The sequence below is a fragment of the Alexandromys fortis genome, unplaced genomic scaffold (assembly GCF_014885135.2).
Source record: "Alexandromys fortis isolate MF-2015 unplaced genomic scaffold, M_Fortis_MF-2015_v1.1 scaffold_80, whole genome shotgun sequence".
Lineage (NCBI taxonomy): Eukaryota > Metazoa > Chordata > Mammalia > Rodentia > Cricetidae > Alexandromys > Alexandromys fortis.
In genome coordinates this window covers 5,149,821-5,177,266 of record NW_026068174.1, presented here as the reverse complement: position 1 = coordinate 5,177,266, position 27,446 = coordinate 5,149,821, and the positions used below count along the sequence as shown (strand labels likewise).

At 49.1% G+C, this 27,446-nt stretch overlaps 1 protein-coding gene and 1 long non-coding RNA gene across 5 annotated transcripts; one reads left to right on the top strand and one right to left on the bottom strand.

The window, feature by feature from the left end:
* Positions 1 to 446: 446 nt before the first annotated feature.
* Pipox (pipecolic acid and sarcosine oxidase) lies at positions 447 to 13,445 on the bottom strand. Of its 3 annotated transcripts, XM_050128659.1 has the most exons (8): positions 13,253 to 13,438; positions 11,487 to 11,635; positions 3,548 to 3,761; positions 2,930 to 3,112; positions 2,313 to 2,459; positions 1,804 to 1,962; positions 1,192 to 1,267; positions 447 to 931 (listed from the first exon to the last, which is right to left on the bottom strand). In XM_050128659.1, the coding sequence occupies exons 1-8, from the start codon at positions 13,364 to 13,366 to the stop codon at positions 801 to 803; spliced, it is 1,173 nt and encodes a 390-aa protein (XP_049984616.1). In that variant the 5' UTR covers positions 13,367 to 13,438; the 3' UTR covers positions 447 to 800. The 3 variants fall into 3 exon arrangements, with proteins under 3 accessions (XP_049984616.1, XP_049984618.1, XP_049984617.1); XM_050128661.1 differs by lacking the exon at positions 1,804 to 1,962 and having other exon boundaries at positions 13,253 to 13,445; XM_050128660.1 differs by lacking the exons at positions 447 to 931; positions 1,192 to 1,267 and adding an exon at positions 1,561 to 1,629 and having other exon boundaries at positions 13,253 to 13,442.
* A 130-nt stretch (positions 13,446 to 13,575) lies between these two features.
* On the top strand, positions 13,576 to 14,867 carry LOC126492323 (uncharacterized). 2 transcript variants are annotated; one of them, XR_007589563.1, is made up of 2 exons: positions 13,576 to 13,855; positions 14,497 to 14,867. It is a non-coding gene; the product is annotated as an uncharacterized lncRNA (long non-coding RNA). The 2 variants fall into 2 exon arrangements; XR_007589562.1 differs by having other exon boundaries at positions 13,576 to 13,873.
* Positions 14,868 to 27,446: the final 12,579 nt, after the last annotated feature.

Below are 27,446 nucleotides of genomic sequence, written 5' to 3'. Positions count from 1 at the left end.
TTCACACCCCTCACCCTTCCACCCACCCAGGGGTAGTTACAAGCCCCATTCTCTTCCAAAGCAATTAGTGCAAGGAGGCCAGCCGCCTGGGTGCTAATGCTGTTTCATTAAGTGGGAGCAATCCTAATGATAATAAAATGGCACATTTAACATTCAAACATTGAACGGGGTTTCTAAGCGAGTGTGTCTCTGGCTTTCTTTCCAGTATAACAGTTCCGTCTTCATAAGGACCTGACAATACACCTTAATGAGAGAGTGGGGAGCTGAGCATCTTTACAGATCTGGGGAGAAGATGAGGATGAGACAAAGGAGCAGACGAGAAGGACACAGGGCATCGACAGATCGGAGACTCCGTGGATTCCTGGGGGTAACGGGCTCTGCGGCACTAATAGATCGTTAGAGCCGATAAGAAGCGGCGTTACATAGAAAATAAAGGCTTCCTCAGACATTGTGCAATGCAGTTTATTTTTTCAGCAACATTTTCTTTCTGGCAAATATTCATCTATTAGAGCATGCTCAAGTTCATCCAACGTCCCAGCAAAGAGAAATTTAAGGAGCCCCTTAGCGTACTGAGCCCATTCTCGGGCCCCTCCTAAGCTCCTTGCTGGTCTGTGATGGTGAATCTCTGGCTGATTTTCTGAGGATGGGAAAGGAGGATGACTGTGAAAAGAGGGTCAATCATTTGGTGTTTACAGGAGAGTCCATAGAAGCAGGCGGAAGGGAAATTCGGCAAGGCCACTTCCTTCTCCCAGAAGTCATCCCCATGAGGGCTGTCCCCCGCGGGAGAGAGTCAGCTGGGGTCAAAGGTGGGCTTTGCTCAATGTAGAGAAGCGGCTTATCCGAAACGGTGCCAGGTCATAAGATGGCGGTAATTTCATGCTTAGCTCATAGAGGATCTTGCCCACAACGGGGGCCAACTTAAATCCGTGCCCTGAGGGAAGAATGTATCGCGTACCTTCAAGTACAGACTATGGCTCTAGAGAAGGTCCCCCCACACCCAGACAGCGCCACCTCTCCTCTCTCATCCCAAAGCTAGAAATTGTCTCCTGCCACAAGTATCCCGTTTTTGGACTGCCCGCCCTCCCTATACACCCAGTGTGCAGACTTCAGTTAAGCATGCACGATCCCCTCTTGTCTGGTATTTCAGTAGGTCTGTTTGCAGGCTCCCCACCTCCCCATCCTCAAGCTCACCAGAGAATCCAGCACCGATGACAATGTTGCCATACTTCGGGTGACAATCAAGAATGAAGTGCTTATCGGGCGTGTTCTAGAAAGAAAGTCATACCTGTGTCCTCTGAGGACAGGAGGGGTAGGAGCTACAGGCTCTGGCAGGAACTGGCCTGGGACTCTTTCAAGAGAGAACTGGATGGGGCTGAGGTCTGCCCTACTTGTCCCATCCCCCCAGACATGCTGGTTCTTACTGAACAGCTGTCCCTCTCCTACTGTGCCATGGACACAGGAGGTAGTCATCTTCGTGAACTAACTTTAGCCAAGATGCCTCGGGCCCGATAGCGTCTGTCTCTTCTCTTTGTCCCCAAGGCCTGCTCAACTGGGAACATCTTGCCAAGAACTGCTTTAGAGCTCTTCTGGGAAATACAGGGAGGGACTGCCAGGCGAGAGCCTCGCCTCCTAATAAAAAGGAATATGAATAATCTCTAACAGGTCCCTCGCTTATTGAGGCGAACCAATCCACAGGAATAGGCTGGCTAGTTTGAGGTCACATACTGGGTCAGAGGTCAGATGGAGTAGGGTCTGTCTGTCCCCTCTCCTCCGCTACTCTGCACCTTGGAACAGCCTGCTTACCGTGTACATACAGCGCTCCATGATGTCAGGCTCGGGCTGGAGGCCTGGCATGTGCTCTCTGACAAAGTGGCATAGAATCTGAACATCTTGGATGTCTGAGAAGGTTGTGGGGCAGTCCCGCTCCTCTGGGTCCACACTGTCACCATGGTGATAGCCGATCTACAACCCCATTAAAATAGCATGGTCTGCAAAGCTGACCTTCTAAACATAGCAGCCAGTGAAGGATGTGTTTGGACGCAGGGTGACTCCACCCATCACCCGGGTCCCCAGACCTGGCAGGTGCTATGTGTTAGCACCTGAAGTTGCCTAGTGCTCATCCCCAGCCCTGTCTTTTATTTGGAAGGACAAGGCAGGCACCCTAGATCTCAGGGTGGGGATGGGACGTATGATATTATGAAGCAGACACCAGGAGGGTCCTAAAGAGGTATGTTAGAATATGGATTAAATATGAATGCCCAGAACTGCATGGGCACCCAGTAGCACAGTGGCCTTCTTAGCTCTTTGCTTACCTTCATCAGCCCTGGGTACTCTGATGCTGGAAGTCCATAGATGTAGTGGGGATCCTGGCCCAGACTCAGAATACACGGGAAAGCCTGTGATACACTGTAGCTCCCAGGGACCTTCTCTCTCCAGTAATACACATTGATCCTAAGGGTCTTGGTGTAGGAGATGAAGAGGAAAACCATGAAGCTCTACCGACGACAACAGCAGACTCTGGTAGGGTCCTGTGGCCCTTTCCCATCCAACTTGCTTGACCTAATTCTGGTGTCATGTCATGGACTTATGATCTATACGCTGTTGTACAAAGGTCTCTAAATTCATCTTGTCCCTATTCTTACTTTTCTTCCGCAGCAGCACCCCGGCCCTCCTTAACCATCTTTTCAGGAGTGCTTACTCTAAGTCTGGCCATCTCCTGGAGGCTCTAGACACGCCAGATAAATCAGTTGACAATAACCTTTTGAGGTAGCTGTTATTTCCCATGCTGGTAAACCTGACGCTTAAAGAGCTAAGCAAACTTGCCCAGTGATGACCGCTAGGAAGTAGAAGGTCCAAGGCTAAATCAAGCCTGGCTGGCTCCAAGGTTTCTTTTCTTAGCTATGACTCTCAGGCCTCCAGTTTGCCCTACCTGGAGAGGCAACTCAATTCCCAGGGGACGGAGAACCCGGTTGGTCCAGGGACCAGCAGTGATGACCAAGGTGTTGGCTTGATAGCTCCTCAAGGCGGTTTTCACTGTGACAGGTAGACCAGGTGTTATCTCTACCACCTTCTCTCCGTCACACACCGTGCCTCCGAGCTGGCGAATTACATGCTGAAAGGGCAGGCCCGTGAAAGACGAATTAATTAGTTGTGTATGTGATTCACCCTGGGAGACCAAGAGTCCCCTACTCAGGGCAGACAAGATTTCAGAATCTTAGGATGGATGGTGGCGATGCACGTCTTTAATCCCAGCGCTAGGGAGGCAGAGGCAGGCGGATCTCTGTGAGTTCAAGACCAGCCTGGTCTACAGAGTGAGTTCCAGCAGCCAGGGTGGTTATACAGAGAAACCCTGATGAGAGGGGGGGAAGAGAGAGAGAGAGAGAGAGAGAGAGAGAGAGAGAGAGAGAGAGAGAGAGAGAGAGAGCCCTGCTTTAGGACCAAAGTGAACAAGGCAAAACCTTCATACTGACTTCACCAGGGGCTGCCTGTGGGGGCCAGGATGCCCAGAGAAGGGACCTGTATTGCCCCTGGGACTGCACAGCCTTACCTGGAGGGCTCTGAGGGCCTTGTCTGCATAGAGAACACCTCCAGTCTTGTCCAAGAGCCCCACTTCTCCCCCGGTGAACCGAATGTTTGGGAAACGTTGCTTTAAATCTGCTGGTGAAAGACACTCATGCTCAATCCTCTGCCTGGACAGAGTGGCCTGGATTGTTTTCAATTCTGGATTCTCCTTCATTCCCAGCAACAAGAGCTCAGTCTGCCTGTTTCGAAAAGGAAAGGTCAGCTGGGTGAAGGGATTTGTCATGGCCCTGGTCACCTATCCTCATTCCTCAATAAGGTACCCGTGTCTACATCATCACAGCTTGGCTTACATTCGGAGTACAGGAGAAGCATCTAGACTCTGCAGCTGTTTCCAAACTGTTCCCAAGTCCTCCCTGACACTCACTGTTGGTTAGCTTGTCCCTCTCTCCTGCTCTTGACAGCAGAGGTCCTAAGTTCCCATGATCTTTACAACCCCTCGGAAATGCCAAATGAACTAGCAGGTGTCCACTCAAATGCGGTTTCTTGCCCTTCCTCCTGTTTCCTCTTTGCAGAGCCCTCTGTGCTATCCATTGCCCTTTCCTTTCCCATTTTTTCTTCCCTTCCCCCTTTCTTTATTTTCCAAAGATTTATTTTATTATGAATTTTTAAAATTTTGTAGGTATGCATGCACATAAGTATAAGGGCCCACAGATGCTAGAGGTGTCTGACCCCCCAGGAGCTGAGGTTCCAGGCAACTGTGAAACTTCCCGACTTGGTGCTGGGACAGAACTCAGGTCCTCTGGAACCCAACCATCTCTCTAGCTCCCCCTCCCACCCCACCCTCACCCTGGTCTGTGTTCTTAGCAAGTACTGCCTTGTCCTTCTGCATTTGTGGGCTTCATTGTTCCTTCTCTGTCTGTGGTTTAAGGAGGTCTGGTTCTGCTTCTAATCCGGGTGTCACCTTGATGTGACCTTGACCAGTGACTCACCACTCCAAGTTCCAAATTCTTCCTTTGAAACCCAGGACATTGAATGGAAGCAGTACTGGCTGTTTTGCGGCTGCATGATGGCTGGGGTTGCCCTCAACATTCAAGGGTTGCCAAGCCTGCAGCGCCCCAGAAGATCACCCCAGACCTGCGGCTCTTTCGCCAACAGCAATCTCAGAGACTCTCTGGTTTTGAATCTCTCGACAGGCTTCTCCTGCCCTTCTCACTCTGTGAAGGAGACAGCCAGTTCCCTTTGATGCTTCCTGACTCTCTGTCACAAGAAACCAGAAGTCCTTTTGGTGGGGGAGCTATCTAAACAATGGAAAGTTGCCTCTGCCCCTCGGGACTGCTCCAATGTTCCCTCTCGGCTTCAGCAACCCCACAGCACAGTGGCAGCCAGCCACATCCCCCAGGTACTGCCTATAAAGCTCGTAATAGCCTATAATGGAGTCTCATGGATATTACATGCTTCCAAATCCCACATTATCTGGTTGTGGGGATTAAAGCGGAGACTGGGAGGGGGTAGGGATGCAGTGGGCCTGGGGGCCGGTGTCAGTACACAGAGCCGCGCAGCGCGCCCAATCCATTCGCCATGGCCCCCGCCTACCCAGCATTCGCGGTGAGATAGCGACGCCGACTCTGCTTCTTCAAAACTCAGCTTAGGCAGGATGAGACAGAATCCCCAGCCAGGAGCCAGTCTCCTTTCCGTAGCCTCCCAAACGAACTTCAGATTAATTCTTAGGTTATGAAAACTTGCCTAGTCAACTTATTGGTCAACAAGATAATTTAGAAGCCACCCCAAAGGCTGGGAGTGCGGGTGGGGGTGTGGCTTAGTGGGGAGTATTTGCCTAGCATTCACAAGTCCCTGGGTCCCATCCCAGCATCTCCAAAAATAAAAGTACCTGGTGTCTTGTAGTTAGGTTATGATGCTAGAGCTGGAACTCAGGGATTCCTGCACGCTAGGGAAATACCTCACCAAGCCACACCCCTTGTCTCAGATGTGTGTTTTGGTTTGTTTGAGAAAGGGACTTACTGTGTATCCTAGTCTGGTCTCGGCCTCGAGTTCTTTCTGCCATGTCTCCCACATGTTGAACTTCAAGCATGTACCACCAGGCCTAGCCAGCTGTCCTCGAACCTTTTTATCTGACAGACTCCAGGCTGAGTAGACTTGTGGGAAAGATGCCGCTTGCAGCAGCTCACCTACGCAGATACAATGTCTGCTCTCTGGTCCAGACACCCCACAGAGTGACTCTTTAACCCTGCCTGCAATATGGCAGCCTTGGTTTCTCCTGTACTCTTCCCTTCTGCCATCTTGCCTTCCTTCCTACCTTCCTTCTTTCCTTGAACCAGAACTCCATTTACAGAGACATGTTGTATGGGGAAAAGGAACTTGTGCCAAGACAACGGGCATATCTGTCGACTTATGAAATGCTGAGTGATGTCCTAATTCCCAAGTCGTCCTCTGGTGGATGAAGCCAGAGCTCCCCAACCCCGGGAGTAATCAGTGAGCTGATTCTGCGGTGGATGTAATTGTGCCGATTGTAATCATTTTGCTCCAGCTCTCTGCCCCTGTGGCATTTATTTCTTAGCCCAGATATTGATCTAACAGTGGGAAATTTTCCATCTGAATCTGTGATGCTAGACCCTCCCCAAGTCTGAAGATGTTTTTGGGAAATTCTCATTTTCCGTGGATCACAGCTGAGCTATTTGGCCTGAGGGAAACCGTGCACTGTTGGAGAAATGCCTTGGATTGGAGAGAGATTTCTGACCATTATGAGCAAATCAGAAATAAATGTAAAACACTGCCTGGAAATGCTAAGGCCTGTCATTATGGGAGACAGGTGAGAGGCTCCTATGGGAAATACTCAGCGCATTGGAAATCAGTCAATCAAAACCAGGATCGGAGACCGGGCCTTTCCCCAAGTATGAAGACAGATGACTTCCACAGGCAGATTGAAAATCATTTAAGTGCTGATTTCCTTAATGGCTTTTCCTAGATCCCAATAAATAGTCTACTTATTCTGCATCAATTTCTTACACACACCTGTGCTTGGGGATCCCCCCGCCTCTCCCCCCCCCTCTCTTTTTCTCAGATACAAGCTACAAAGTTGGAGAAGAGAAATGAAAGGGACAAAGGCCTTTACATAAATGGGGTTGGGACTAAGAAATGAATAGTTAAGGCTAGTCTAGAGAGAAGGGTCTAAAATCCTAGGGTTACCAGGGAACCCTAGCAAGTTTGCAACACACCTCCCAGAATGCCCATCACCTGACTCTGGAGCCCTTGATATGAATGTCGCCCACTTTGCCCCAGCACCGAGAAGAGGCCATTAAAGAGCCCTCTGGAGGGCCAAGTTGATACCTCTGTGGCCCACATACAATGGGGAGCTAGTGATCAATGAATGACCAATAAAATAGGGCAAGGGAGCAGGGTGTGGTGGCACATGCCTTTAATCCCAGCACTTGGGAGGCAGAGGCAGGTGGATCTCTGGGAGTTCGAGGCCAGCCTGGTCTACAAGAGCTAGTTCCGGGACAGGCACCAAAGCTACAGAGAAACCCTGTCTTGAAAAAAAAAAAAAAAATAGGGCAAGGGGTCAGGAGGGAGGAGAAAGCAAGGAGGCGCTGGGAGGGGCAGACAGCTCTCCCTGAATCTTCTATTTCCCGTCATGGGCTTTGGCTGCCTTTCTCTTTGCTCTAGTTCAAAGTGCCAGGTGAACCAGCTCTCATCAACACCTTGGGGAAGGGACTTGGTAATGGCTGCTGTCTTTGTTGGTTTGGGAACAGCTCACTGTATTTCATCTTCTGCTCAGTGGGCCGAAGTGGAATTGGTTAACAAAGATTGCTCCAGGGAGGGGATGTGGCTGACAAGCCAGACACTTCGCAGGCACAGGAAGCAGCAGCTGCGGAGGGGGCCACCAGGTTCTGCCAGCAGCTGTACTGCCTACGGCTGTGATCTTGTCTGAGATTGTCAGTGAAGCAGGGGCAGCCAGGGTCAGGAGCTGGAGAGTGGGACTCAAAGGGAGAAGGTGGAGCAGGAAAGAGATGAGCCTCAGAGCCGGGCTTCTCCGTTGATACTAGCATCCTGGCTGTACACATCACAAAAGACTCAGGCCTTGTGATCCGACACATGTCATTGTCTGTTCCCAGAGCATATGCAAATATCCCGAGCCCACCCGTGTTTCGTATGCTCTGTCACAGGAAGCAGAACAGAAGAAGAATTGGGCAACCTCCTCCACTACGAGCTCGGAAAGGTTTTTGTGGTTTTTTAATTCATCATCAGATGACATTAAATATACTCATTTCTATCATTTATCTTATGGTATTATGCCAGTGTGTCTAGAAGGAGCTCGAGAGAAGCAAGACCGACAAAGATGGTGAAATCATTTAGAAAATCAAAATTAAGAGCAAAGCTAAGGCAATTTGGATGGCATTCAGCCCAAAGGTGGAGAACTATATTCGGATACCATTCAGAGAGTGGGAAGAATCTGTTCTGCATCCTACTCAGTAAAAGGGGAAAAAAATCTATTACACGTGAATACATTAGGGTAGCCATAAGAAAGGATTTGCTAATGATGGAATAATAGCAACAACAATAATAATACTTAGCACTCTGTCGTGCTTTGAAGGTTTTTAAAAGCACATTCACATTACTCTTCATTATTCTTAATTGGAGCTGAGAGACATCTGAACGCTCTCTTCATACAGGCGACCGTGTTCCCTTTAAAGTGCACAGATGCGGGGGTGGTGGCGCACGCCTTTAATCCCAGCACTCGGGAGGCAGAGGCAGGTGGATCTCTGTGAGTTTGAGGTCAGCCTGGTCTACAGAGCAAGGTCCAGGTCAGGCTCCATTCCCACTGAGAAACCCTGTCTCGAAAAACCAAAAAAAAAAAAAAAAAAAAAAAAGGTGCAGCCCAGATGCATTTTAGGCCTGGATGTGCTTGGAGACAGGCATGGGCAACATAACCGGTTTGAACTAAATCTGGCTTCATGTCTATTTAGTCCACAAGTTAAGATGATTTTTATTATTTTTTAAGTGGTTGATTTTTAAAAATGTAAAGCAGAATTCCATTTCAAGGCACACAAATCACGAGCAGGCTGGTGTTCATGCCCAGAACCACTCCAGAGACTAAGGCAGGGAGGGAAAGCTCACATTTGAAGTCAGCCTGGGCTACTTAGTGAGTCTGGGGCCAGCTACAAAATAGAGCCTTGTCTCAAAAAGGAGGGTATGTGGAGAGATGGCTCAGTGGCTAAGGGCACTGGCTGCTCCTGCTGAAGACCCAGGTTCAGTTCCCAGCACCCACGTGATGACTAACAAGTGTATCTGTCTTGGGGATAAAATGCCCTCTTCGGGCCTCCCTGGGCACCAGATACATGGATGGTGCATACACGTATGTAGACAAAACACTCATAGACATAAAAACAGGGTGGGAGAGATGGCTCAGCTGTTAGGAGCACTTGTTGCTCCTGCAGAAGATCTGGGTTCAGTTCCCTGCACCCGCATGGTGGCTCCCACTATCTGTGGATCCATTTCCAAGAGTCAAATTCCCTCTTCTGGTGCCTCCAAGGGCAGCAGGCATGTATGAGTTACACACATGTATATGCAGGCAAGACACTCAAATGCATAAAATAAGAAAAATAAAATCTTTTAAAAATGTAAAAATAAACCCTTAAAAGCCACAAAGAAATAATATGAAATTCAGATTTCAGTATCTTGAAATAAAGTATTTTTTTTAGATAAAGTTTTATTGGAACACATCCAGGTTCATTTATTTGCATCTTTGGCTGCTTTCACACTACAATGGCAGACTTGAATATTTGCAAGAGAGACCATATGGCCAGGGAAGCCTAACATACTTACTGTGTGGCTTACAGAAGAAGTTTGCTGACCCCTGTTACAAACCAAGAGCACAGTAATTCAGTGATTTAGAGTAATATATTATGACAACTACACGGCCAATGGTGGCACACGCCTGCAGTCCTCAACACCCTATGCTTCAGTAGAACCCAAGGCTTCAAGGCCAGCCTGGGTAACACAAAGAGATCTTGTTTTGGAAACAACAAAAGAAGAGGAGATGGAATAGGAGGAGAGAGAGAACCCTAACCTTCAGTAGCTGCCCTTTTCCCTTTTATAAAGTTGTGACATGAACTAAGAGAGCTATATGTGTGGAGGGAATGGCCCTTCCTGAAATGCCTGGGACCAGAAGTGTTCCTTATCTCTTTAGACTTGGATACATGGATGCAGGGACTCCCAAACTCTGGTCCTCAAGTCTGTGCAGCTCTTTTAGCTACTGTGCCATTCCTCTGGTCTCTGTCTCTGAGCGCTGGGATTACAGGGATATACCACCATGCCCAGTAGCATGGGGCTGCTGGGGATCAAACCCAGGGCCTTGGGCAAGCTAGGCAAGCACTCTACCAACTGAGCTATACCCCCACTCTCTGCTGTATCTCTTTTGTTTCCTGTTTAGGCCCACAGACCCAGGATGCAGCTGGCGAGAATAGGGGGAAAGACCTCCAGGGTCTCATTTCACCTTTACAGTTCCCTATGAGAGAGGCACACACACACACACACACACACACACACACACCATCACCATCACCATCACCATCACCATCACCATCACCATGTAGCTGGTAGGAGTTGAGTCAGGAAGTCAGACTCAAATTGTGACTCCAGACATCTCATGACTGCCTCATCCTTCAACATTGGCTGGGCAGACTTGTGCCCTCCAAGGCCTCAGGCACGTCTCCTACCACAACATGGTCAGTAGTAGTCCCAGCCAACTGCCAGAGAAGGGTCCCTTTGCCAGGCCACTCCTCAGAAAGACATTCTCCTTTATTTGGGTGCTGGGTATATTCTCTGTCTCTGAATAAATCCTTAATTAGTTGCCCTGGTTGTATTTGCATAATGGATTTCACTTTGTTCTTAAGTTAATGGTGTTTTCGTAACAGAACAGTAACCTCTTGGTTCACAGCCATTAAAATAACTGCCACCCTGTAGGGTAGAGCCAGGGTTATGTAAAGGGAGTTCAGCTAAGAGTTCAGAGGAAAGAGTGGGTGCAGGAGTGGTTTCTGCTTCCTTCCTTAGGGGTGTCTGAAGGGTCAGTGAGCCCTCAAGTTTGGAGAGAACCACAGGCCAACAGGGCACTGTTACGGGGTCACATCCAGGCAAACTGTCTGGCCCGTGGAACACTCTCATTTTGTTCCCAGGAGATAATGTATCAATAAAATGCATTTGTGGGTTGTTATGGGGGTGAGGACTCAGTATAAAAAGATAGGATACTAGGGGGTAGGCGAGATGGCACAGTGGTTAAGAGTACTTGCTGCTCTTGCAGAGGATCCAGGATCAATTCCTGGCACTCACACGGCAGCTAGCCGTGTTTGTAACTCCAGCCCCAAGGTCTGACACCCTCTATTGACTTCCCTGGGTACCAGGCACAAGACACACATGTTGTTGCATCTACATATACGTAGGCAAACATTCATACACATAAAGTATGCATGAGTAATTTTTTTACAGTTAGGACATGAGTAATAATGCAGCCGGGCTGTGGTGGCACAGGCCTTTAATCCCAGCACTCGGGTCTCTGTGAGTTCGAGGCCAACCTGGTCTATCTACAGAGTGAGTTCCAGGACAGGATATATATACTGCTTCTTCCATTTTGACTGCACCAGAAGGCTCCATGCAGGCCTGCCCTGCTCTAGCTATCTGCCCACAGTGGTTCCTTGGGTTTTCAGAACACAATCTGTACCAGCCTTGGACACAGAGTCTGATGCAGGGCAGACCTGGAATTCAGAGCTGGTAGGGACCAGTAGGGCTGGTGTAGAGACAGTGGCAGTGAGCAGGAGCTTTCATAGGACTGGCACCTCCCCCAGGTATGTGTCCTTCCCGGTGCACTTCTAAATCACACCTTCCAGCGTCAAATATCCAAAGCGTCTGGAGGGGTAGATCCCCGACATTCGAGGTCTTCCTCCCTTGCCCACCTGTGCAGTTGGGTTCCCGCCTCGCGCTCCAGCTGGGCCCACGTCTGGTAGCATTCATCCATCATCCTCACGTAGAAGTCCTCCTGGTAAGCCTTTCTGATTATGCGGCTCTGTCCGTGTGAGCTTCCACGGGAATGCGGAAGAAAGAACTAGAAGCAGGAGGTGAGAGACAAGAGAAGCCACTGCCCTTTGTTCAATCCTCCCTTTGCCCTTTGGGAGCCAGCTCATCTTTCAAATGTTTCTCTTTGCCAGGCGATGGTGGCGCACGCCTTTAATCGCAGCACTCGGGAGGCAGAGGCAGACGGATGTCTGTGAGTTCGAGACCAGCCTGGTCTACAGAGCTAGTTACAGGACAGGCTCCAAAGCCACAGAGAAACCCTGTCTCGAAAAACAAAAACAAAAAACAAAACAAAAAAAAAATGTTTCTCTTTTTCAGATCCTGGGGGTTGAACCTCTGGCCTTGCCCACACTAGGCGAGTGCTGTGCAGCTAAGCCCTAGCTCTCTTTTTACTTTTTATTTTGAGACACGGTCTTGTTATATGGCATAGTCAGGCTTTAAACTTGCAATCCTCCTGCATCAGCTTCCTGAGTACCTGGGATCTGAGTCCCCCATCACCAGGCCTAGCTATTTTCATACGTTTTTATACAATCCTTCCAGTGTCTCCTTGCAGCCCACTGACTGGCCCGGCAATCGGGCCAGCAGCGTCTCAGAAGCCCTGAGTGAGCTCTCCCTTTAAGAAATGACTCTCACAGCCGCTAGCGCTAGCCCCTTTGTTAGCAATCTTCCATTGTGCTCCACCCCAGTTAGACTCCTAGGAGAGCAGAATTAGAAAGAACCTTCCAGATCATGCCTCTCTAGCCCCTTGATTTTATGGATCAGAAGAAAATGCCATCTCACGGAGTCTTCCCGTTACTCGGAATAACTAACTACCTTGGGATTGGTGCTCGGGATGCGGGTGTGTGTGAAGAAAATGGGGAGCTTCCTGAGGGATGTGATAGGAATCCCTTGGGCTCTGGGGAAACGGATAGAGAAATTGAAGGCAATTTCTAACCATTTCAGGAAGAGTAATTGGTAACCAGCTTGGAGAGCTGCAGGCGGAATGGAAAGGGAGAAGCCATGGAAGTAGAAAACCCCAAGTGATGGACGATGTAGGCCCTGCCCCTGAGGGGGTCCTGCAGGTTCCCAGTGCCACCCTCATTTGCAGTAGTCATGTGACCACCTTTCCTTTGAGGAAAAGAAGACCCTAGTCTTAGTTCCTGTGTGTCAAGCAAAGAGGCTGCTATTCCCCAAAGGCAGTGGAATCAACAGAGGCTCCCGCTAGGTTCCGGTAGGAGAGGAGGGAGGGGGGAAATGCAGGAAGAAACCTTTCCTCCGAAGCTGGACCTGAACCAGCCTTTGCTTCTAGGCAAAACCATCTTTATTTAAGGTTACCCAGAGCAGAACTGATTCTTTTTCTGGGTTGGATCAACAGTTTGGGCACAGAAAAGACAGGGTAGCAAGAAAGAAGAGAGATGAGACACTTCTTGCTTGATCCAGGGCAGGAATTGAGAGGCAGTAAAAAGAATATACCAAGAAACTCCATATGGACGACGGTGGAACTTTCCTTTCAATTGTCAAGATTCACGCAAAGTAGCTAAACTAGGAAGTGCACAGAATCCGTGCCGTTCAGCCTTTGACTTCACCCATAGCCTGCAAGTTCTGAAAAGCTCTCCCTAGGTGAGGAAAAAGGAAAAGACAGTCTTGTACAGCAGAAGGGACAGTGTACCTGCTCCAGCAGGAGGACCCTCTTCGAGTGTTTGGCCAGGTGGTATGCAGTGAAGCTGCCCTGGATGCCTGCCCCGATCACAATAGCATCCCAGAGATCTTTCTGAGCAGCCATGATGTCCGTTTAGTCCTTCAGCCACAAATGCATGAAAGAGAAAGCAAACAAAGACTGCCTCCTGGCTAGAGGAGAAGGAAGGCAAAGTTCAGTTTGGCCAGAGTTCCCACAATCCCCTGGTGACCGTGTCCTTGTCTTTCCTTCCCTTCCAAAAGCCTGGCACAGGGCTCAGCCTCTGCCTCCCCTGCGGAGCAGAGCTGGGTAGACTGATTTGTGAGGTTTAGCCCAGCTCAGCTGCCAGCCTCACCCTTGCATCCCTCTAACTTGCTATTCTTGGCTCAATTATTGTCATGCAAATGGGCTCCTTCCTATGCCACCTTCCTGTCTCATTATGATCTTTGTCTCAGGACTTCGGCCCTGGAATTTCAATGCCTCCTAGACCAAGCCGGGCACCGGGAATGCTGCCTCCCCCTGCTGGCTTCCCCCTCTGCAGCTTGATTCCCTCTAGAGATCTACAGGGCCAGCAAAGAACTTGGCAGAATGCCCAGGGTCTGGCCCTCCTCCCTGGTGGGTGGTGAGGTCAGGGGGTAGATGCAGAGGCCAATTGGGAGGGCAGTTTTGTGATTATGAAATCATTCTCAGTGTGTTCTACTTTCATGTTGAAAACAGAGAATAAATGATCCTGGGGGTGGGGTGGGAGGAGGGAGCTGGATAGGACAGTGAGGAGGAACCTTGTCCTCAGGCACACAGGGAACCAGGTGCCAGCCCAGCACACATAGGGGCCATGTGTACTGAAGCCTTCTGTGCCAGGCAGCAGGCTCAATGGGTATTGTTAAAGGCACTGGGGACAGAGCCAGGGTTGGCAGGTCCTGATTCTTACACAATTTGGAGGTCCATTTTAAGATAAAAGGAGAGGGGACTGGAGGCATAGCTCAACGGAAAGTATTGCGTTTAGCATGCTTAAGGTCTCGGGTTCAATCCCCAGCACTAAAAATAAAAGAGAAAAAAAAAATTAATTAAAAAATTAGTCATGCAAAATTAGATGGCAGAATTCCCCCTCTTAGGAGAAACTGCTCAATGAGGGAGCCCTATGGTTGAGGTTTTATTAGCTTCCTGGTAAATTTGCCTCTGAATACATTATCTCATTAAATTCTCATCTTTTTGTGTATTTTTATCCTCATTTTTGGCAGCTTGAAGATAGCCTCAAGTTCTTTGATAGTCTTCCCCCCACCACCACCACTTTCCCGATAGAATGTGGTGACCGCCACACTCTTTCTGGCCTAAGCCTTCGAACAACGTCCTCCTCTTGCCTTGGAGAATGCATTCTTAGACCCTGAACTGCTGTGTTAGAAGTTCAGCCATGGAGACGGCAGATGAAGAAGCCCCAGGATGACACAAAGAGCCACACGTAAGGGAGAAGCCATCTTGGACCTCATGCCTAGGCCAATTGAATGCTAGAGTGACCCAGTCAGAGCCCCATGACCCAACATCACTCAGCCGAGCTGCATCAATATTCCTCGGTTTTATGAGGTAGAATAAAATGTTGTTTTTAAGAAACTAACTTTTGAGAATGATTGTTTATATAGTCATAACTCAAATACCACTACACAGCCCAAGATGGCAGGATCTACCCAAAGCCCCATACCCAGTATACCCAGGTGCTGAGACATGAGCCTAGGCCTGTCTGCTCCGAAATTCACTTGTTCTTGTTATTTCTATTTCTTTTGTGTGTGCAGGGTCTCATGCGTCACTTAACTGCCTTCTAACTTGCTTTGCAGCAGTGGGTGGCCTTGAACTTTTGGTTCTTCTGCCTCTGTCTGCCTCCTGGGAGTATATAGATCCTATCAGCATGTTTGGTTTAAAATGGTGCTGGGGGCTAGGCGGTGGTGGTGAACACCTTTGATCCCACCACTCAGGAGACAGAGGCAGGCAGATTTCTATGAGTTAGAGGTCAGTCTGGTCTTTAGAGTGAGTCCCAGGACAGCCACAGTTCCACCATAGAAATCCCATCTCCAAAAAAAAAAAAAAAAGTGCTAGGATCAAACCCAGGGCTTCGAGCAGACTAGCCACGGACCCTATCAACTGAGCCCCATGCCCAGCCTCAGGACACGTCCCCTTCACCACAGTGTTACTGTGACAATCCACCGGAGTTTAGAGTCAAGTTTCCAATCACAGTGTTTTGCTGTTTTCTGATGGCCACACAAGAAAGAGAGAGAGTGACGTGGTGTGCACATATGACTGCAGGGAGTTGCTTCAGCTCAGCACAGCGGCTGAATGAGGCCCCCAGCAACACTTCTACGCCACAGACAACACCCAGAGTAGCCTTAGCAACCAGCTGTCTTCTGGCCAGCCCTTCCTTCCCTTGGGCATAGGAGCCCAAGGAGGGACTGCCATCTGACTAGATTGTTTTTTTCCCCAAAGAGAAGAAAAAGAAAAATCCTTCTTGAGTCTAAAGGTCACGGCTCTCTGTCTCCCCACCCCACAGAAGTCAGGATAGCATTTGCCCCACCACTGGACAGATCCCTTACAGTAAAATAATAGCAGATATAACCAAGAAAAATATGGTACCCCGCGTGTGTAAGGGCTTGATAGAAATATATAAGATCAGCCCCTGGATTTCTTATAAGATGTCAGCAGAGATGAACAGCTTGCACGCAAGGAAAAGCAGGCAATAAATCCTTGCATGGAAGTGTGCCCAGTTCCACCAGCAGTCAAAGAGAAGGGAATTAAATAACTCTAAGGTACTATTATGTGTCTATTAAATAAACAAAAATAAAAATGATACAACCATATTATGTTGTCCGTGTTGCAGGTAGCAATTCGGATTTGATCCTGTGGAATATTCTGGGGCTACGCACAATAGGATAGAATAGTTTAAATATTCTGCCCTAGAAGTTCTACTTGACGACCACTCCCCTGGGGGAGAAAAAGGCATTGGTATGAAGACATGCATATCTATGCTTTTATAATGTTTAAAAAAAAGAAAGAAAGAAACGATCCAGCAACAGGGAGTAGCTAAGCAAACGCTGACATGTTGACACACTGCAATACCGTCTGGCTATTCCAGATAGCAGGCGCGAGGACCCTGCTTTGTAGAAATGCAGACATGAAACTGATACAGAGACACAGAACACATGACACACACTGATCACAGGCGTGATCTCTGCGCATGCTGATCAAAGATCTAAGAAGAAATGGGTGAGGCAATTGATCTTAACGCTCATTAGGTCCTGGATTCTATAAAAATGGTGCCTCCATTCACAGTTTGTCAAAGAAGGAGAAATCCCTGGGGGACACGGCTGCTTCCCATCTCCCTGGTCACTGGTTCCAGGGCCTGGGAAGTTCTTTCTTTGTTCTAATTGCAGTTCTTCTAGCTACCGACATTGTTCAGTCCTCCAGGGAAGTCACTCTGTATCTCCCCCCCCCTGCCACCTCCCGTTTAATATAATATCCTTTCAGAGATAAAATGTCAATCCCATTTCCCCGTCCCTACTTCACAAGCCTGCCCTGGATTCCTGGACTCAAGCATTCTGCTTCTAGTTAAGAATTTCAAACAGCGGCTCCGCCGAAAGCCGCCACTGGCCACTGCCCAACCTTGAAATGAAAAGCAAATCTGCTTCTAAAGGCTTTTCCTCTCTCACAGAGGATTGCCCGTCCTTGCAAATGTCCTGACAGAAGCAGGCAGAGGGAAGCGATCCCCTCAAATTCCATTTTAACACCCTATTCTGGATCGGAGGACTATTAAAGGGGGAGCCAGCAGCCCTACACCTTGCTGCTTGTGTGTGTCAGCAGTCGCGGCTCGTGTCCTGGGGCACAGGCGCCGAGGGTGTAAGGCTGAACTGCTCATCCGATAGCTTGATTGACACTTTGCAGACAGGGGTGGAAGAAGCGAGCCAGGCAAGCAGCAAGCTTTACAGCTCAGAAATAATGAGAGGACCCGAATGGAGAGAGAGCGTGGAATAAATACGAGAGAACTAGGAGGGAACAGAGAGCCTTCTGCTTTTTTCTTCCCTGCCCCACTTTGCCAAGGAGCTGAAACCTAGGGCCAGGAGGCAGGAAGGCGGGGATGAGTCCTACCCTGAGGGCAGATCCTGCCCCGCTGCTGGGGTGCCTGGGGCCCTGATTGCTCAGAGGACGCCCGAATGTGGGAACGCAAAGAACAGGCTTTGTGAGCGCTTTCCTTGCACATCGCCGACCCACCCGCCGGCTGTTCTATCTCAGGTTGATCGCTGCCCCGACCCCCCAGTTCTGCTCCCCTTAGGTCTGATCATCTACCCATCTCTTTAAATGGCAAATCTGTACAGGTTACCTCCCCGCCCCCGTTAAATTTTTCTTCATAGCTGCCCTTTCCTGCTAGGATAAAAATCTGAACTCCTTAGCTCGGCACACGAGGTGGCTTTCGCTCTGACCTCTGCTGGCTCCCGCAGCTCCACCTCTGATCCTTTCTCTCTGTGCTCTTGGCACCCCAGCCACGCTGAGTGGAGAGAGGTTCCAGCACTCACCTGATTATTTCAAACTCCCAGTCACCCCCAGGCACCCCCAGGCACCCCCAAGCAGATGCAGTCTTTCCTACACTGTCTCCCTATCCTGCAGAGTCCATGCTAACAATAAGCACATTGTGCTGTAATTGTTTGCATGTCTGCCTTCCCCCTACGCCTCTTAAAAGGAGGGAGTCTTCTTTCTATTGTCATTTTTCACAGGTAATACATACACATGGAACAACAGTAAAATGTACAAAAGAGGACACCGTGGAAAGAATCTCCTTTGCCACCTATTCCCAGAGCTCAGTTCGCCTATCAGATGCAACACTGTTTGCTATTGTCTTTTGTGTCCTTTCAGAGATGTTCTGTGAGTATACAAACATGCTTATACAGTATGTACTCCGTGTGTGTGTGTGTGTGTGTGTGTGTGTGTGTGTGTTCCTATATAACACCCTGGCAGTTTCATTTCCTTTATTTTGGCGATCCACATCAATCATAAAGAGCCGGCACATTTGTGTGATGGCTGTGTAGTATACAATGGTATGAAGGAGGCATTTGGCACAGAAACAGTGCTTGTTATAACAGACACCCTGGATTCCCAGGAGTCTCTGACTGTTCTGGTATCGGTGCTCAACAAGGAAGGGTTGCCTCCCTGAGCTGCCCAGGGTAGACTCCTCCTTGAGTTGGTGCATACAGAGGCCCTGGATCTCGCTTCCTGATGTCCCTCTGATTTTGTATTTATTAAAAGGCAGCTATCAGAGTTGACTCTACAGCAGTGAAATCTCTAGGCTGATTCCAGGGATGGGAGATAAATAAAGTCCTGGGAATTTGGACTGACGGCTCTGCGGAAATATTAAATCATCTTTCCGTCTGACAGAGTTGGGACACAACTATAAAAGGACGCTCTTGAGCCTGGCATAGTGACACACACCTGTAATCCAAGCACTCGAGAAGCTAAGGCAGAAGGATCAGAAAGTCCAAGCCATCCTCAGCTACATAGAAAGTTTGAAGTTAGCCTGAGCTTCACAAAGACCCTGTTATCAAGGGGTGGGGAGTATAAAAGACTCTTACTGACCATGGAGGCACAATGGTAGTGGGAGGCTGAGGCAGGAATTCAAGTCCAGCCTGAGATACATAGAAAAACCCAGTCTCCAAGAACTAAGGGCTGGGAATATAGCTGAACAAAAGAACCCTTGACTAGCAGGAACAAAATCCTGCTTGAACCCTGTGCACTGAGGGTTGGGGCATTCTCAGAGTTTACTGGGATAACCAACTTTACTAAAAATGAGGTGGGATTTTCCGCTGCTGTTGTTGTTGTTTTGTTTTTTCAAGAAAGGGTTTTTTTGTGTAGCCCTGGCTGTTCTGGAACTAGCTCTGTAGACCAGGCTGGCCTTGAGAACTCACAGAGATCCACCTGCCTCTGCCTCCCGAGTGCTGGGATTAAAGGCGTGCGCCACCACCATTGTCCAGTTTAGCCTGTTAACATCTTGCTATTTCATTAACTGTTCAAGGCTTTAAAGGTGTCCTTGTTATATAGAATTTTCCATTGTTTACTGGCTTGGTTGGCCTAAATAACCTGGTTTACCATGGCCAGGCTTCCAGCCTTGGTTCTTGTTCAATCACTGAACTTCAGACACATAAACTCTCCAGGATGGCCTCTGTTTATACCGCGCTCACGTTACCCAGTCCCCTTCCTTCCTAGATATCAGTGGTGGAGGAGAACAATGACAATTATCAGCAAAAATGACCACCTTCCTCCTTGGGCAGCAAAAGTGGCAATCTCATCATAACAGCCAACAGGAGTGCTGACTTCATGTGAGGCGGCCAGGCTTCCGCTGGGGACCAGTTTGCATGGACATTGAGGCACCATCCTGAACTGAAATAAGTGCAGGAGGAATCTGGCTGAAGAGATTGCCTTTAGGAAACCACTGTGTTTGATTAAAAGGCCAACGTAGATAAGGAGCAGGTGTAGGCTGTGACCCCAAGGTTGTCTTTAGCTGAGACAGGGTCCTGCTTCCTGTGCATGTTTTGAAGAATGGGGTGCATAATGGCCCACCACCCCAAATGGTACAGAACACCTGAGAACCACAGTCTAGCATTCATTGTCCCCCCCCCCCCCGTGCAGAACCTAACCTCACTAAAGAAAGTGTTGAGCAAATGTTTAAAGAAAATTAGGGTTTTCTTGGTTCCTATAACAAGAAGCAGAAGCGCCAGCAGCTGCCTCTGAGGAGTGTAGCTGGGTGGAATCTTGTTATGTATAGGAAAGGCTTAGGAAGAAATGCTGTACAGATCACTGCGGTCCTGATGGGACCCAGGAATAGGTTCTGGGCATCATCAGCATCCTGCCTACATCCTCACGCTCGCCCTTGGCTTAGATAGAATCCAAATCCACAGAGAAGCTAGAGAACAGGTGAAAGGTCATGAGCAGTGCCTGGAAATTCCAAGAATATAAAGAAAAGGAGGTTGTGGGACCCATGCTGAGCTTCATCTCACTAGCAGGGTTCTCGACAGAACCTTAAAAGGAGCCTGCTGGGTTCTCAGTGGCATGGTGAGTTGTAACCAGCTGCTACCAGCTTCCTACCTCATAGTGGTTGGCAGCCCCTCTCAGCCTCCCAGCCTCCCTGCAGCCTTCCCTCTATACCCTGCCCCCACTCCCTGGCAGTCTCTCCTTTGAACATTTGTCCACCTATATTTGCTCGCTGTTTAGGGGGGCAAGAGAAAGAAAGGTTTAGAAAAGACATTGGGATGATTCCAGCTGTGTTTGGAACAGAATCTCAGGGCATCTTGCCCAGAATTCTCAAAGGAAAGAAGAAAAGTAGAGGTTCCTGGAATAGGCTAGGAAAGGTCTATAGGGAGCTGCCTCAGAAAGTCAGAGGGATGGCTTAGTGGGCAAAGGGGCTTGCTGCCAAGCCTGAAGACCCAAGTTCGAGCCCCTGGACCCACAAGATGAAAAGAGAGACATCAACTCCTGAAAGTTGTTCTCTGACACAACAGTGTCAAGTATCCCTGTTCCCTGCACCCCATGCACACAAATAAAAATGTCATAAGAAAAGTTTAAAGCTGCTTGTGGACACCTCAGAAGGCTTGTCCTCATCGTGACTCCTTCAAAGATGCTTGCTGAAGGTTTCAGAGTGGTCACTTCCTAGGTGTCTCAGCCCGTCACCAGCAACAGCCCTGTAAAGCCAACTGGCAGGCTCTTCCTTTCTTCCTTTCTCCTTTCCTTCCCTCCCTCCCTCCCTTCCTCCCTTCCTCCCTTTCTACTTATTTTTATTTGTGTGTGTGTGTGTATGCTGCATGTGTGTGTATGCTGCATGTGTGTGTATGCTGCATGCGTGTGTGTGTGTGTGTGTGTGTGTATGCTGCATGTGTGTGTGTACCTTCAGAGGCCAGAAGGTAAGAGATCCCTTGGAGCTGGAGTTAATAAGTCACCAACATGGGTGCTGGGAACTGAACTCTGGAAAGACAGTAAGTGCTCTCAACTACTGAGCTACTCCTCCTGCACACCCTTCCCCTACCCCGCCCCCACTTTTCTCATTGGACAGGGTTTTATCTTATTGTCCAGACTGGCCTTAAACTTGAAGTGATTCTCCTGTCTCAGATTCCCAGATGCTAGGATTATGTGTGCCAACATACCCAGCTAAGGAGGCAGGCATGTATGTATGTATGCATATATGTATGTATATGAACATGTGTATATATTGTAGCTTAGAGACAGAGGCGGGTAGGCCTCTAAGAGTTCAAGGCCAGCCTCATCTCTCTATTAAGTTCCAGGCCAGCCAGAACTACACAGTTGAAACACTGTCTCAAAACAAAACAAAACAAATTAAAAACATAATTCACAGACGAGGAAACTGATAGGTCCAGTGTGGAGCCAGCACCCAGGACTCCTCCCCAGCCTCTCTCAGTGTGCCACTGAGTCCTGGTGTCTTCTGTGAAGCGAAGGCAAAGACTGTGGCTCACTCTGTCGCACACTGCTGAGCTCCACATTCAGTGTTACACACCAGCACACACTCCTGCAGAGAGAGAGAGAGAGAGAGAGAGAGAGAGAGAGAGAGAGAGAGAGAGAAGATGGCCATCTCCTGATGGGAAGGGAGTCTAAAGCAGTCTAAAGCAGCCCTGGGGACCCTCGGAGAGACTGTTTGATTCATTCCATCCCCCCCCCCCACCCCCGGTACTCTGTGCCACATCTATAAATGTCAAAGCCGAAATGAAGTTCCCACTGCCCCGGCAGCTGTTGGTTACTGCTGTTGCTCACCCAGGATTTGCCTCCAGTTGATTGATAGGGAGCCAAGGAAACGAAAAGCTCCCAAGAGTATTGACGAAGGGAGGGGCAGTCTCTCCAGAGGAGAAAAGGAAGGATCTAGAAAAGTAGAAGGGGATGGGTGTGCGGTCTTGTCTGTCTGCCAGTGTGTAAGGAAAAGGCCAAACAGTGTGGAAAACACCCTCCACTTAGGTGGAGAGAGAAAATGCATCTTTAATCAGAGCAAGCCAGTCTTTCAAGAGTCTATATCACAGCCTGAGCCTGAGGGAAGGCAAAAGCCTCAGCCAGGCTCTTTCTGACCTGCAGGCTCTTTTCTCTGAGAAGCGAGGCAGGGTAGGGGCTGGCAGAGCTTCAGAGCCCGAAAGGCCCTGGGGGAGAATGGGAAGAAAGGAAAGGTAAGAGGATCTCAGAAGGTCTCACAGACTGAAGATAGTACCCCACTAACTGAGCCGGCAGCTGAGATCGGGCAGGAACTGCTCTAGGAGGAAGCTCATCTTGTAGACACGCCTTCTGCATTGGCCCTGTTGCTCCCGTGACAGTCTCCGATCCTGGCAAATGGCTGGTTGTGACTGGCTCGTGCCGTCCCAACCAAGCCCATGGGAACACATCAGTCCATGAGGGATGGCCTGAGTGGTTCCTAAACAAGACATTTAAAAGTTGTTCATAATTCGACCTTTGTTGACTATTTATTTATTTATTCATTTATTTATTTGGGGTTTTTTGAGACAGGATTTCATTGTGTGGCTCTGGCTGTTCTGGAACTCACTCTGTAGAGCAGGCAGGCCTCAAACTCAGAGATCTGACTGCCTCTGCCTCCCAAATGCTGAGGTTAAAGGTGTGTGCCACCACACCTGGTTGTACCCTTATTTTTAGTCTCACGCAACCAAATGTTTCAAAATGATGGTCATTCTCTTCAAAGACTTCAGAAGTTATGAGGCTAAAAAGCCCAGCATCCTTAATGTGTGACCCAAATCATCTTGCAGGGTGATGTATGCAAACCTTCAGGGTCAGTTTATAACCCAGGTAATAAAATATCTTGTTTCTTTATAGGCTTTTATTTTCTCTCCTTTGGCTTGCTTTGTCAGACCTGAGTTCCTGTCACTAGTGGCCCTTCCCCCAAACCAAATGCTGAGCCAAGCAGCATTCCTGGTCAGCCTTCAGGGACTCAGTTATTCAATGATGGGACACAAGTTTATTAGCAGAGAAGAGGTGCAAACTCCCAAAGGGCAGAAGAATGCCCACCTCAGTGAGAGGGGTCCCAGGAGGGGTCTCATCAGCTTTCTTGTATGGAAAATATTTTTAAAGCTGGAAGGTTTTTTTTTTTAAGGTGGAATAAACAAAATTTGGCAATTCATGCAAAAGAATATCATTCAGCCTTAAAAAGGGGTCACTTCTAGGGCTGGAGGGATGGCTCAGTAGTTAAGAGCGCTTGCTGCTGGCTCTCAGTTCCCAGTACCTACATCAGGCAGCTCACAACTGTAACTACAGCTCAGGAGATGTGAACCTCTGGCCTCTGTGGACACCTACACTCACGGGCATATGCCTACATCATACATGCACGTGTATACACACACACACATACACACACACCCCACACACAATTAAAATTAATAAAGATAAATCTTTTTTAAAAGCGGACACAAAGCAGGTGGGGTCACTTTCTCTCCCATCTCACCGCCTGGGTGAGCACTGAGGACATTGTGCTGAGTGAAACAGGCAGACACATGATGAAAACATTGCATTAACAAGGGCTGTCTAGAATAGGGGCTTCACTGAGGCAAAAGAGCAGGGGGGAAGTTAGGGGGGCAGGGTGGGTATAGAATTTCCATTTGGGAAGATGAAAAGAGTTTTGGAGAGGGTGACATAACAGTGTGAATTTCAAAATAATTAAATGCTAAATTTTCTCTTAAATATGTTTTGCGAAAATTTTAGCAAAGTTCAGATAACAAAATCCAACCTACCTTCTTCAAAAGCTGAGAGACTGACATCAACGATGTTATTCAAAAGAATCCATGACAGTGTGGGCCAGAGTCCAAAGACAAAGATCAAAATTTCTCTTCAGGGGGACGTAGATGGGCTCCGCTGAGTTAAACATGGGTGTCTAACTTCGCTGCTCTCAGCAGCTCCAGAAGGGTCCCTCTCCTCCCGCTCTTTCCTTCTGTAACATCTTGACTTGGTTGCTTTGCCCTCTTAGCCCCTCTCCCAGCTCTGGAATGTTCTACATCCTAACCAAAGTGTCTCTGACCTAGCCCTCCAGGTCTGGCCCACTCCCCTGGCAACAAGGCAAGGCTGTGGCGAGCCAGGCCTCTGCTAGCCAGGAGGCTGCTGAGGTGGTTTTTTTTTAATCCTCCAGCCGTGCCATCTTAGTGATTGCTTTTATTAGGAAATGTAATGAAAAAGACTATATGAAGCCCCTGCCAGAAAAAAAAAAAAGCTAATAAGATTTTGCACCAAGTGTGGCGAGAAAAGAAAGGGGGGAAGAGCACATTAGGAGTCAGATAATGAGATAAATGAAAGACCGCGGGGAAGATCATTTTTGCAGACTTGCTGGATGGTTGTAAAAATTTTAATTTGCTGAATTCTCTTTTTTCGTCGCCCCTGACTCGCCCCACCTCAGTCTTCCACAGGGTCTCTCTGATGCTCTGGATTCTTCCGTGTGTGTGTGTGTGTGTGTGTGTGTGTGTGTGTGTGTGTCCCACTCCCACCGAGGCCAGAACCTGCTTCACAACTTGAGCAGGAGGCTAAGACCCACCCAGTCACTGGACACAAAAAGACAAAGAACTGGCCCCCTTCCCCCAACAGAGCCTGCAGTGATTGAACTAGTGCAAGAAGGGGGAGGGGGAAAGAGGAATGGAAGTATGGAGCGGGGTGCGTGGGGGGCGGCGGCAAGAGATCAAAGATCTGGGAAGTAAGGAGGAAGAGAAAGCCCCCGCTGCTCCCGCAAATCGATTCTCTGCAATGCCCGCCTCCCCGTCTGTGCTTCAAGCTCCTAAGCAGAATGCTGCCTCCGTGGGTTGTCAGGCCTGAACAGAAGGGCCCAGGAGCACTGGGCAAACATGCAGGTCAAGCTGCCAGAACCACTGGGCCTGATTTGTCCTACAGGGAGGTCCAGCATTCCCAGGACACCCCCTGACCTCTCTCCAAAATCTCTACCCTCTGCTTCCTTCAGGGGACTCCTGCCTCCTCCTCAGCTCCTGAGGATTCTGGGATGTTTTTTCACTGCTGTCCCTAAGGCTCAGTTCTCAGCTGCAGCAGGCCAGACTGAGGGTAGACTTGGGTAGCCTTTCCATCCTGAGCTGTTCATTCCTGCATTTCACAGGCTCCCATACCAAGAAGCCTACAGGAGCCGGAGTGTTTACAGAAGTGTGACTACGGGGCCCCAGTCAAGGTGAACAGAAGAAAAAGAGGCCAGGGAAGGGCTAGGTGGGCCAGAATGGTAACAGAAGAAGGAGCCTTTTCAGGGGAGGAGGACGGGAGAGCTCTGGGGTCGGTTGGGGAGAGAAGCAGTGCGTGACTGTGGAAAGGCTAGCAATGACAGCTAATTACGGCCACATACGATGCCACATCACATAGTCCCACTCTTTCAGGAAGCTGAGGCAGGAAGGTCTCTTGAGCTCAGGAGTTGGAGGTAGGGGAGCTTGGGCAACATAACGAGACCCTATCTTTAGGGGGAAAAAAGTCAGAAAATATACATGATACAGCCTGTGTTCTGAGTACTGCTCTGGAGACCTGAGGACACTTACTGAATTGTCACCCCAATCTTGAAATGTCACCGTGAGCATCTCCATTTTATGCACAAGGAAACTGAGGCATGGAAGAGGTTAGGGAGACCCAGGAGGCCTTCCATTGTCTGGGCTTCTAATTTCCTCCCTCTTGTTCCCAGCAGTACAGGGCCGAGGGCAGCAGGGCACTGCGGGCTACTCGGCAAAGCAGCAGCAATGTGGTCCAGAGGCTGGAGAGTTGGATCTGCCGCTAAGAGCACTGGCTGCTTTTCCCCTGGACTCAAGTTCGGTTCCCAGAACCTACACGGTGGCTCACAGCCATCGGTAACTCCAGTTCTGGAGGATCTGACACCCTCTTCTAGCCTCCATGGTGTACATACATACAGGCAGGCAAAACACTCCCACACAGAGTAAAATCGGTAACGGAAAAGTGAAAAGTTTTAAATGTGAACTTCCAGGGGTCCCCTCTTGACTACCAGAGAGGCCTTGGGTAGGACCCTTAGTGCTGAGGCCACCACCTTGGAGAGACAGGAAGAGTGGCTGAAGCATGTAGGTTAAAACACAAACATGGCACTGGTCCCTGAGCCTGGACATGGCTTCTCTGCTTGCTGTGAGATGAAAGAAGCATCTTGGGTGCTTAGCAACCAGCCAGCCTCAACCTCCCAACTCTCACCCCACCTCCCACCCCCAAGAAACATTGGAGCAACCTTCCCCCACCAGAAACCAGCTTCTTAAGGACCCACCATCCTGTAAACAGCCCCCCCAAAGTCCCAGCACACACAGCACAGCCCCCTCCCTGGCTCTGTCCTACCAACCCTAGAAGTTCCCAGGCTCTGGGGGCAGCCCCCTGATGCTGAGGCTCCTTGCATTATTCCGGAAGTATGTGTCACCACCCTCCTCCCCAGCCTCCCCCTTCTCCCCCAAACCCCTGTTTTATTCTCTTCATGGAGAGGGCACAAATTAAGCAGAAAGGAAAATGTTGACAGTTCCCAGCCCTCCTTCGCTGGGGATAAAGAGAAGTGCGTTAACGGTGGAAGCTTTAGGCGGATCAAACACAGTTTGCGAGATGCTTCAAATGTATTATTCATCTCGCCAATGAGATGCAATCTTGGGCTTTCTTCCCCCACCCCCACCAGGAGGAAACCTCAGCTACTATGCATCTCTCGCAGGGCTCCAGAGGAAAGCCTTCTTTCCATACTAAATCAACAAGTCCTTCCAGATGACACAGGTCCACTTGCCAGAAACCTATAGGGGCTAAGGTTGTAGACCAGGTACAGAACTGGGGGTTTGGACATAGAGGGCAGGGGCTGGAGATGTTGGTTCTAGAAGTCTTCCAGTGTTCCACACGAACCTAACCAGATGTGACTCTGAAAAGAGTCATCACAGCCTTGCCTTTGGGTCTACGCTAGTCACTCAGGGATATGGAGCATCTAGGGGAACGGTCTAGATCTGTCCTGGCTACCTAACACTTTGATCTTCTAATTCAGACTCCTGGAGGCCCCTGCCCCTCCTGCTGGGAGATTCTATAACCCAGGTCCTATCAACTTCCCATTTGTCCACAAAGGCTCCCCCAGCACCTACCAATGAACTAGAGAAAACTACCGCCCCAGGTCTGGGGCTGTGGCTCAGCGGTAGAGCACCTGCTTAGCGAGCACAAGCCACTGGTCTGATCCTCA